Source organism: Helicoverpa zea, chromosome 7 (genome assembly GCF_022581195.2).
Source record: "Helicoverpa zea isolate HzStark_Cry1AcR chromosome 7, ilHelZeax1.1, whole genome shotgun sequence".
NCBI lineage: Eukaryota > Metazoa > Arthropoda > Insecta > Lepidoptera > Noctuidae > Helicoverpa > Helicoverpa zea.
The window spans coordinates 684,490-697,217 of record NC_061458.1 but is presented as its reverse complement, the minus strand read 5'-3'; the positions used below and the strand labels follow the sequence as shown (position 1 = coordinate 697,217).

Here is a 12,728-nt window from a genome sequence, read left to right as displayed (position 1 = left end):
TTATCGACATCACCATAAAAGTGAGGGAACTTGAACCCGCGTCTCCTCTCCGCGAACAATAAATCGAAAACATACGAAATCTGAACAATAAATTGCAGACAATATTTTCAGCAACATCGTTCCCGTAAATATCGTTGAAACTATAACTGAGTTCCTCCTGAATTAGGGGTGGCACGTTGCTTGAAGTTTTTTTTGGATAAAACTTTGTTTTGATGATAAGTAGTGGTTTTTCAGTGGAATTATAAACAGCGTTTAGCGATTAGGGGATAAGATTAATATAATATTAATAAAGTAACTTACCTTCTTTGGAGAGATTCTAAACCTCACTAGAGAATACGATGGTTGCTGCTAGACATTATGAAATTATAATCGTTATCATATTATAATTTTTTAATTCATTATAATATAACATATTGAGTATATTTTTTAATATTATAACATTATAATATGGTCTATTCAACAAGTATCAAGATGATTATACTAAACGAGTATACTAATCAAAATCTTAAGTTCTTAACAAAAGCATTATTTATTTCTAAATAAGTAGTACTCAGTTTTTAAGTTTCTTCTTATTACTTAGCACAATAACTTTAATTTAAATAAAAAACAAATAACCCTAACTCTAAACCCAAAAACACCAGCCCTACCATCTATAGAGTCGTAAAAACGTATTTTATTCGGAATGGTCAATGCAGTGGCTCCCTAGCGGCCAGTTACATGTCGTTCGAATGTGCTGCCCTCTATACGATCAGTCTTTTTACGTGTCTCAACCAGTCACGTTGAGCACGTTGCCGAGTACTTTAGCGGAGAAATGTCGGACTTTTGAGCTTGTCTGAGGCTTTTAGCACCTGTAGATACTGAGAAGATTGTTGTTTCATAGTTTCTGTTAGTTTTGGTATTGTATTGTTGCGGTACATGCAGATTCATCAGTGGCTGTAGATATATTTTATGCTCCAACATACCTGAGTTGCTCTTCTTTTAAAATCCTTGATAGCTGCCCTGATAACATAGGACTTCCAAAAGCTGAAATACTGGCTGTGCCTGCGTAATAACTATCTTCGTAGTTAGAGGAACTTGCCAATATAGGTACTTACTTCTTGGTTAGGGATTTTATTACTTTATCGTCTAGTAACAGCCAGATGCAACGTTAAAACCACACAAGCAGTACTTAAACGTTTTCTACATCACAATAGCCTCTCCCAATACCTACACGGGAAACTTCCACAAAAGGAGTCGCGACATAAATCATAAACAACAAAGAATATTGCGTTAACACTTTAACAACCAATAAAATATTGTGCGATTTCAATTGAGGACCTTTCCTTCATGTCAGTTTATGTGTCGATAAAGACCCATCCGGACTTTTCATCTCCCAAGAATTTGTTGTTGAACAGGACCCAAACTTGTCAAATAAGGTCACGGTGACATCGACAGCTTCAATTTTACGATCTTCGTAAATGACTGTCTCCGAAACTGGCTAAGTTTAATCGATTTGAGAATTCTTATTCGTTATATCTGTAGTTTCAGACCCTCTTTTAAAGTCCTCGGTTTTATTGCCTTTATTTTTCTTTATCGTTTACTCGGGAATAAAATAAAATTCGTGTTAGAACTTGTGTGTAATCGTTTTATGATTGTTTGGGAATATGTTTTGTTTTATTGGTGACATGTTTTTCCAATACATTTTCTCATTTCAAAAGCATTGGAATTATAGAGGCTTTTTTCCTCTTTTTCTTACGTCAATCCAAAATGAAGTGTTGAAATTCAGAAGCTCTAAAAATAACATCTCACTAGCTTCTGCCCGCGACTTCGTACGCGGATCCTGTCCCTTATGCCAGCGACGGGGTTAGCAAAATCAAAGATCTGAATCGTCTGATATTGAATTTTAAGGGCCAGTGACTTGTAAACAACGGAATACGCATAGCCATTAGAAACGTTCCATATATTTAATTTTTGTACTTCAACGGCAAAAGCACAGCAGACTAAACAAAACGCTGAGAACTGAAGCGCAATAGGCGTGACCATAGGGATAAAAGTAGTGATTCTAATTAGTCCGCATTTATGTTGTGTGTGGCAAAAATATTACACGTATTACTACGTAAAAAAACATTAAATGTTACTGAGACGACAAAGTCGTGATGACTTAGTGGAAGTTGTGGTGGTTTAGTGGGTAGAGAACCAATCTCTCAAGTATGAGCGTGCGTCTTTGATTCCAGGTCTGGCAAGTACCTGCCAATGCAACTTTTCTAAGTTCGTATGTACTTTCTATGTATATATATTTTTTTTTTTTTTTATTTTTTTTTATTTTTTTTTTTTTACTGAGATATTTTATTTTATTGGGAAGAGACAACAAACAGTTACATTGTAAATAGTGAACACAGGCATTATAAACTAAAATAGATGTAACAATGCAACCCACAACGTTATCTACACATTTTGGATACCAATGACCGTTATTTGGAGGGGATGTTAAACTGTAGGTTCCGGCTGTCATTGAACATTCTTGGCAGTCATTATGGGTAGTCAGAAGCCAGTAAATCTGACCAGTTTTACCAAGGGGCGTAGGGTTGAGCGGTTAACCGGTTTGTGGAGGTCAGATAGGCAGTCGCTCCTTGTAAAACACTGGTACTCAGTTGCATCGTGACTGGAAGTCGACCCTAACATAATTGGGACAAAGGCACTTGAGATAATAACGACAATAATAATGAGATATAAGCACCGCAGGGCATTTGAGGCTGATGACGGGGAGTAGCGACCCCGCGAGGAATATATACTGAATTCTCCAGGGAGAGTATACTGTCCCCCATCTCTGGCCGGTCGGAGTGAACCATGACGGGGGTAGGTCTCACGCCTCTGGCTTGGCTTGACCGTCCAGAGTGGAATCGCTAGAGGAGGGTTAGTAGCCCTGCTCGGAGGATAGGTGCCTCGTGGTAAGTGACCCACAGGGAGCGCGTAATCTGCGTTTGAAATCCGCCGAGTTATCCTCACACTTCAGCCGCTCATGTCCCTGTTGCCCTCCTAGTCTCCACCTGCCACTTTTACATGTATCTAATACATTGTCATCGGCAGGTGCCATAGTTCCCGTAGTTTCCCCATTCCTAGTCCATTAGCATCCCATCACAATAGCCCCTATTCATCCACAGTTAGCAATGGTATAGCACAGAACCGGGGATTGACTTTTTTTTTTAACGACGTCCACCGGGGATTGTCCTTGGGTTCATTTCTATAGTGTATAAAGGGATAATCGTCGGTTTTGTGTCACCATTTCATTAAAGTTGTCTCGAAAGGGCTTCAGCATGTTGGCTTCGGCGTCACGTTTGCCTCCCGAAAATTCGGAATTCTGTAGTCCCGAGGTCTGGAAGAGACATACAAAATAATAATGATATATATATAATGCAACAAATTCGGAGAGTGGGGGCTCGTGACGCCACGTCTAGGTATGTAAAATTTGTACTAAGGAGTGACTTAACACAAAATTCAAGCGTGTTATATCTTCGTTATTGTCTTGTTTGTGTGAGAGAGAAATGACAAAATACGTGTCCATTGTTTTAGGGTTATCTAAAAGACGGACTAATTACTTTTTTTGATTCACCATACCTATTTCATATCATTCATTTCTATACATTTCAAGTGTAGTATTGCTCTTGAAGTTCCACATCAGGTGTTCCAGATCTTCGATGTTTATACGTCAACAGAGAGTGCTTATCAGATTGAACAACTTTTGCTAAAACGTCATACCTCTATATGCTATAGTCTAGCTGGGCCCCTGGAGTTCCACATCAGGTGTTTTAGATCTTCAATTTGTATAAGTCAAAAGAAAGTGCTTATCAAATTGAACAACTTTTGCTAAAACGTCATACCTGTATATGGTATAGAGAAGCTGGGCTCTTGGGGTTCCACATCAGGTGTTCCAGATCTTCAAATTTATTATCTCAGCTGAAAATGCTCATCATATGAAACAATTTTTGCCATGGCACCATTTTTGTATCTCTTATAGTTTTGTTGGTCTGTTGGTGTTCTGCATCAGGTCTTCAAGTTTCGAAGATAAATTATAGCCTATATGTTGACCAGGCTTAATACTGACACAACAAAGAAAAAATCATTGAAATCAGTTCAGTAGTTCCGAAGATTAGCGTGTACAAACAAACAGACATACAGACATACAGACATACAGACAGAATTTTTTTTTCGGATTTGTGCTCCATTACTGTTTCTAAACCCCACCCAATTATTATTTTTTTAATATATTCAATGTACAGACACAGTTTTTTTACAGATTTATTATATGTATAGATTTTACGTCTGTTAGCGAATCAAATCATATCTGAATTGGCAAATATTGCGAATTCATTTATCAATGACACTTCAATGTGAATTCATCTGTCATGCTTCTAAAATAAGATTCAAAATTGCGATGACTAAGTATATTTGGAAATTCTTCATTGCTGAACTGTTAAATTGAAGTGCAAACTACATGTTTAGGCGTATTAATAAATTATCGGTCGGCAAGTTTATTTGCTCACACATTTTAGTTTACTTATGTTAATCAAAAAAGAAACTCTTCGCTAAGTTGTGCGCAAACACTGTGAGTGTCTATTTACTTAGAACTATGTAGGTACGCCGTAGATCACAACTAGAGGTATTGATTATGTTATTTATATGTAGGGATGTTTCTATGGGTTAGATATTTGATAAATTACCTTATAGAACCATATAGTTACTAGTATAAGTATTGGAGTGCTTGAAATTCAGAATTATTTTCCTACAATTTCGATAGGAACGTGACTGTTAGTATATTTTATTTGGACAAACAGTTATAACCACCAAATAATCACGTTTCGTTTATACGTGTCACCTTATTAACAGGTTTGTAGGTCATTATAAAGTATGAATCATTGTAATAACTGGGCTCGATCAGATAACTCTTTTAAAGGATACGGACTGACAGGCAGCTGACTGACAATCCTTTTTGCTTTATGTCTCATCAATATGAATATTAATCAACTTCAGGTTATCTCGTATACTTTAATTCAACTGAATAATGAGTGTGAAACTTTGTATCCTCGTAAAGGAGACACATAGACTTGATAACTTCTAGACACGTCCACGATTGTGTGACAAAATATAGCCCACAAAAAAGTAGTTCACGAAACGCCACAAGAATTTCTATGTTTACTAACAAACACTGAACAAAAGCAACAGAAATGGTAGCAGCAAACATGAAAAATTTAAACCCTTCCATAGAATTACAAAAGTGATTAGAGCGGGAGCATAAATAAATAAATATTTATTTTTCTTTGCCGACGTCAAACGACGGCGATCTTTAGCGTGGACACGTTAAAATCGCGTTTACCGACGCTTCACACACGTTCCCAGAAGGACGATCTGTCAATACAATGTTCTAAAAATCGAATTTCAAATTTGTTGGACAAACCGTTCGGCTCCGCTCGGCCTACATCGGAACGTCACGACGCAAAAGAAGCAAAACTATTGGTTGATTTAGTATTAGCTCGCTAATGTGTATTGGACGACAAAGATACCGATGCTACACAAACCCAGTATTTCGGTTTCGTGACATTTTTACGTGAATCAATATATTTTTACTATTTGTACATATTGGTGTTTCTTATATGAGTGACTTCGATAATTCTTTGAACAAATATCGCGGTGCTTTTCAATAGGGTTCGTGGAAGAATGAGTTTCGTTACTATTATTATCTAGACATGTAAACTACTTTGTGTACATAAAAATTCAAACAATTAGATTTTCATGGTAATGTCGCTGTACTAAAGTTGAGTTCTGACTTCTTATCTTTTTATGTGAGTCGTTTTGAGTTAAATTAGAACGAAACAATTCGTTTCTTGACACGCTAAGTTCCATTTTCACTAAGATAAGGGTAACACTTAACTAACAACGATTGTGATAAAATAGTCTTCTTATTTAATAAGTCTGAATATAAAATGGATTTTTCACGAAGAAAGAAAGGCAAACTGCAGAATTAAAAGTTGTTGACCAAACTACGTTTCAGGTAGTAATTATGTATGTTAAAATGGTTTTAATGAAAGTAATTTAGCACTGAACTCTAAAGTACTTAGAACTGCAACATATTTCATGAAAAGGTCGGTTTTTAGCACGTTTTAAGTTTTAGGAGTATATTTTTCACTCTAATTTATTTTCTGAGCAGCGATGTGCATTCGTTTATTCCTAAATTTAAATAAATTGCAGTCCAATAAACAGAGAATACTTTGCATGTACATTTATATGGATATTTACTGAATAAAAAAGCTTTAAAACAAAAAGAATTAATTTAGAAAACATCTCCCTAAAAACCTAACTGTTATCGTGCCATAGGTACAATCACAAAAAACTTCGAATACGAATCAAATATATTTTTTGTAAATAACAAAAAGCGGTCAAAGAATAAATCGAGATACTTGTCTCAAATAACACGACGTGAACTGGACCCGGGTATCGGCCGGGTAAATTGGATCGGCATCGTCGAGTCGATCGTGGGGATTATCCGGTGATCGTTACGGAGCAACGTTAACGCTCGCCGCTTCTGATTGTCTCTTTACTCTATGGGCATTGTGGGTAAATGTAATTTTGTAAGTGGAAAGAAAAAAAATAAAAAAGTGGGGGTTATTGGCTCTTTAAAAAAAAATTTTAATGTTATCAGCCTCTGAAATTAAATACAAATTGTTAAAATAAACACATAAAAGCAATTTCTATTATTTTACATTAAAAACATGTGAAAATTTAAGTAATATTGTGTTTTATTTGGTTACATGCCCAGAAGACTGGCTGTATTCACGTCGTTTGCCAATGCTAATTTAAAGAATAGGGCAACCCTCTTAGACACGCGAAAAGTTGATCAGCCTTTTCACTATGTTCTTCACCCTCAATAATAATAATTTGTTTTATAAAAAAAATGCTTTGTTCGACCCACTGTGCAGATCCCGCCCACAAGTTCAGCTGGCTATCGCAGATCTCCGCTCGTTTGTAACGACGTCTCGCGTCCGACGTAACGACTCGATCCGGCTTTTTATTTCTTTGCCCACCTGGTTTTTGCTGAGTGCCCACTGTGCATTTTAGTGACGGGGATTTTTTGGCTAGTTTATTGAGGTTTTCTGCTCAATTGCTGTGTAATTTTACTGAAGGTTTAGTTGTAAAAAATGTGAAGTTTATTTTGTTCTTTGTGATCCCGAATTTATAAAGAATCATTTTAAAATTCGATGACACTTAAAACATCTTTTGATCTCTTAAACCTTATGTTGTACCAATTACATATTAGCGTGTTTCTAGTACACTACCTGACAACAGTCACACTCTTAACATTGAACGTAGTAGTCCGATATCATAATATTGACCAAAAAAGTCTCACGACAAATTACCACACAATTATCAGCTTTAAATTTGGGACACGCTAATGACCACAAATCACGATAAAATTAAAATTCATTTTAGCAACACAAATAAAATCAACATATCAATAAACTTATCGTAAACACAGCATTGTGTTACAGCAGTTACCTAGAAACGTGCTAACAGACGGCCAAATAGACCATCAAAGATGATAACTTATGGCTGTCCGACTTGAGATGCTAACAACGATTGTAACAGAATTTTAGCAGTTTCATTAACAGGTTTGGAAACATGATTTGACTTAGTTATGTTCGTAATCAATTACTGAAATTGGATGTAATTGAAAGTCAAATATATGTGTGACGTCCGTCCCACGTACTAGTTTTACATGTAAGTGCTAAACTGGCTGGTAACGATTTCGATACGTCAATAGTACGTTCAAGAAAGCACGTATTTATTACAAGTCATCGTCATCAAATAATATCTTACATTTTTTTAAAGTAGGTGTGGCTATTAACCCTAGGGACACAGATGAATAAACTTTTGATTTTAAAAGACTGTTAAACAACGACGATTTTGATGTCACATAAGAAAACTCCAGCTCAAAATAAAATGAAAGACAACCTTTGCCCAGAAACACTGAAATAGTCATCCATAAGAATTAAGTTAGATATAATAGCTACAGCAAAACTCGAGAAATGTGAAAATGATAAAACTTATACTCAATTACGATTAATTCACTTCTATTACTTTGTCACAACCAATGCTTCACACATTATCATATCCAACGACCACACAAGTGAAATCAGAATTTCAAAAGCTCTCAACAGCTCTTGTAAATAACACAGGGACGCTAATACCACCAAATTGATATAACTATCGTTGGTATGGAATATCAAACAAAGTGGGCACGAGTGGAAATAGTTCCGTAATAACGATAATTGGTTTGGCCAATTTTCGAAACGTGTGTTTTATTTGAGCAAACAGACGGAAGAATGTAGCTGAAGTACTTAGTGATTTAAAGAGTTCTGTTTGTGTTGGTGAAGGGAATATATGAGGAGTGAATGAGGGTAATGATTTTACAGTTACAGAGGTGCCGAATACTGTTTAAGGAATAGTTAACGTCAAAAATTAAAGTCACAATGAAGATTTTCTTAATATGTATATTGTATGTACATTATATGTCATGTAAAGGTAGCTCTAAAAGTAAGGGAAGAGTGATGAGGTTCGTATTGATGGTAAGGACAAAATGAAAAGAAACCTGAACTTGGAACTCAATGGCATGCCATGGGAGATACCTACATATGTTTACTATTCTGATTTGAGCTGATGATATTGAACTTGTATGTGTTATAAAATAACAGGACACATTATATCTATTACAGCAGAAAGTAAAGCTTTAAAACTGAACACCATTATAATTGAGCAGCTTTAAAACGTATAAAATGAAACCTGAATCTGGAGTAAATGCAAGAGTTTTATGAATCAATTTATTTGAAGTAAACGTTTCCACGGCGCCTCTGTTCTCAGTAAGATTTACGCGGCTTTTAACTTGACGTTAGTCGAGATTATCGGTCCAAGGGCTCTTGTTGACCTTGCCTGAACTTAGCCCATAATTACACTTTATACAGTTCAGATTAACACTGCTTTAAGATTTATGTATTCAATGGCTATTAAGTTTGTGATGTTAAAGGTAAAACGGTCTAGATATGATATCAAAGCAATCTGTCATTTTGAATGATAAGTTTAGAATAAAGACTCTACAGCGATGATTTTATTTTTTGCATCTTTAGAAAACTACTAGCGTTTAATAAATTGAAAATAAACTTCTGATAGTTTAACCGCATCAGTCGATCTAAATCTAAATACGGCCATCAATCAACCCCTTACTGTTTCACTTATCGGAGCTGTCTACACGTAAGAGAAATTCGTTCACCGTTTACAAAACCCGAAAGAAATCAAGCGATCGATCAATTAAAGTAAAACAACTTATCATTCCGACCGAAAAAGAACCACGAATCCATTATACAAGGGCATTAACAAACAAATGTTCACACTTAACCTTTCTTTCTGGCTTGCGATATACATCTCTCGACGAAGCCTCATTATTACTGACCAGCAAACTTACTGATGCATTCATTTCATTTCTTATTACATCGACATAAAGTTCAATTTGACTTAGCTCGTTAGTAAATGGATCGTAGCCGAGGCTCTTAACACAAGGGGGGTATCTCAGGTGTCGTGGAAAACTTAATTTATGTTAAACTCGTCTGCGCCGCGATTATTTAACTGGCGGCGATGGAACGATAAGGAAGATTAATTGGGCTGGGCGTCGGATAAAAAATGCGAGGACAAGCAACCCGTGTGGTTCCGTCCGCCGAAATAACGATACGAACAAAGGCGGTTCTGGGAGGTTTATTTATGGAAACGAGTCGTACAAGACGAAGACTCTCATTTAAGCTGTATAAATTGGGTAATGGCGACTACTTATTACGAAGAAATCTTTTCAATTTTACTTCTTATATGTTAATATTTCGACGATAAAATCATCGGCGTAGTTTGATGTACATTATCTCAGGTCACTATCTTTAAATGAAACGCAGTAATTTGTATTGGAGCTCTTTAAACTATTAACTGTGTCATCCACACAGTTATGATTGGAAGACCTTTATCCATGACCTACAACAATAAGTGGTTCATTGATCTCAAATTACATCAACAACTGATAAGTTTATTTTGACTTAATTAAAGAGCAGATAGCAATTTCTTCAATTGATTATTTAGTGTTGTTCTTACTTTCATCAATACTGCAGTGGAAAGGTGGTGTAATATTTATTGGTATCGAAAGCTGTAATTATAACGCAAAAAATGTAATGAGTTATTCAATTTCAATACAAATTAATAAATGTCTTTAAGAATAAATCCTCATAATCTTAAACATAATGAAATTGGTGATTCAATCAAAATAACAATGGAAAGAGGAAGAAGTACCAGCAGTTCTGAAAACTTATTGGACGACTTTGAAGATGATTATGTGGTGAAATCAATTGGTGCATTTGGTGTGTGGCAAGCTACAGTATGTGTTATAGCAGCTTTAGTAAGATCAGCTGCAATATGGAACATGCTATCAATCATATTCCTGACTCCAGCTACACAATTCGTCTGTGTCAAATTTGAAGATAATGCAACAGTGTTAGCTCAAAACTCAACGTGCTATAATAACTGTGTGGAATATATGTATTATGAAGAGGTATTAGAAAGGACTTTGATATCAGAATTTGGACTGATTTGTGATGGTGCTTGGAAAGCTAGTTTTACGCAATCGATGTTGATGTTTGGATTTTTAATAGGAGTGTCTCTGTTTGGTTGGATTTCTGACAGGTAAGTTATGATCAGACCACGTTGCTGGGCTTTAATAGTTCTTGCAATTATGGTTACTATAAAGTAATTTGTTTTTCAGGTTTGGCCGCCGCATCGGTTTGATAATATCTTGTACTTTGAACATCACATTCATGCTAGCTGTCCCATTTTCTCAAAGCTACTGGATATTTAATACCTTGAGACTGTTTATAGGAATGGCCTCTGGTGGCACCATGATAATCTCTTTAGTGTTTATCATAGAAATAGTTGGGCCACAACACAGGGAGGCTGCTGGAAGTTTAGCTATCCTACCTGATGGATTAGCCCAAGGATTGTTATCAGTATTTGCTTACTACTCAGTGGATTGGAGAATGTTTCTTATGGAGTATGCTATAGCATCTGTTGTAATTTACATGTTTATTGTTTTCTTACCTGAGTCACCGAGATGGTTGATGTCTAAAGGTAATGCTGAAAAAGCACTTGATGTTTTAACAAGAGCTGCAAAAAGGTGAGACTTATCATTTATTTAACCCCCAAAAGTATACATATACTTTATTGCAGTATAGAACTGCACATTATTCTTTTTTATGGTTTTAGAAACAAATTAAACACGGCACTCATTCGAGAAAATATAGCTATGGCGCTAGATGAAATGCTAATCAATGACAAAGAAATACGCAAATCCTCATACGTGGATCTGTTCAGAAATAAAACCATAGCATTCAAGACAATATCTTCAATAATTATCTGGATATCAGCTGGAGTTTGTTATTTTGGGATTAATCAATACATTACCTTTATTGGATCGAATGTATATATCACTGTTATATTATTGGGTTCCATTCAGGTGAGTCTCAAATCTGACTATTTTTCAGCTACTTCTTGGTTTATAGTTACTATTTTATTTCATGTTTTCCTGTTTCAGATTCCAACATGTCCCTTAGCAATGATGATGAACAAAACATTTGGACGCAGAGCATCAACGGTTGCTACTCTAACTGTCATTGGTATTACAATGACTATCCTCATGTTTGTGCCACCAGGACATACTGGCTGCACGATCCTAGGCATCATAGGCTTTGCAGCAACCTGCACTACATTCGGAGTCCTTTGTGTCTACATTTCTGAATTATTCCCCACTCCATTGCGGACTATGGCTTATGGCTTAAGTTCTGGTGGAGCAAAAATAGGAGCAATGGTTGCGCCCTTTATAGCAACTATCAGTCCGCACTGGATACCTTCGTTGATTTTTGCAGTTTTACCTTTTATTGCTTCATTGTTTGGTGTTTTATTACCTGAGACCAAAGGTAGACAATTGCAAGATATGATGTGATTTCTGTAGACCATAATTTTCTCATGAATAAACTTATCTTAAATACTTAATCTTGACTCCAAATTATCTGAGAAACTTCTAATACGAAAATGTAATTCAGATTACATTAAAAGTCTAGTACATTTCAAAATGTTACAAAGATTTATACGACTTACATGATTTATGTAAAAACGTGACCGAACATTGTGATTTAGAAATAAATCGAATTTAAGTATCACGAAAACTTAATCACGATTTGTGCAGTAAATACATTCAGTACTGACACAAGTTAGATAAGGACAAAGTAAGACCACTCTGTAAAATACTGATTAGGTATCTTGCTCGTAACTTTGTCAAATGTGGAGTGCGATTTTTGTTTGTATGTCTCCAAGTGGACTTTCGAATAATTGCTTTATTCATCAAAATGACGCTTGAGTTTCTTTTCTAAAAATGGAAGCTGGTTTTAATTACAAAAAAACTTGAACTATACGTACGCATGATACCTTTCAGCACCTATGTATAACTACATCCAAGAACAAGTTAAAGTTATCACCTTACCAAGTACACGAGTCTACTGAACCGTCTTTCACTTACTCTGTGCCACTAATGGCCGTTGACACTCATATTTAAGATAAACTGAACACAAGGTTACCTCGTAATTTGTAAATAGGTGATAAGCTAGATAGCATTGGATGCG

At 35.7% G+C, this 12,728-nt stretch overlaps 1 protein-coding gene across 1 annotated transcript; it reads left to right on the top strand.

Moving 5' to 3' along the window:
- Positions 1-10,330: 10,330 nt before the first annotated feature.
- LOC124632013 (organic cation/carnitine transporter 4-like) lies at positions 10,331-11,847 on the top strand. The gene is made up of 3 exons (XM_047166667.1): positions 10,331-10,740; positions 10,820-11,181; positions 11,645-11,847. Exons 1-3 carry the CDS (start codon positions 10,331-10,333, stop codon positions 11,845-11,847), a joined length of 975 nt encoding a protein of 324 aa, XP_047022623.1.
- Positions 11,848-12,728: the final 881 nt, after the last annotated feature.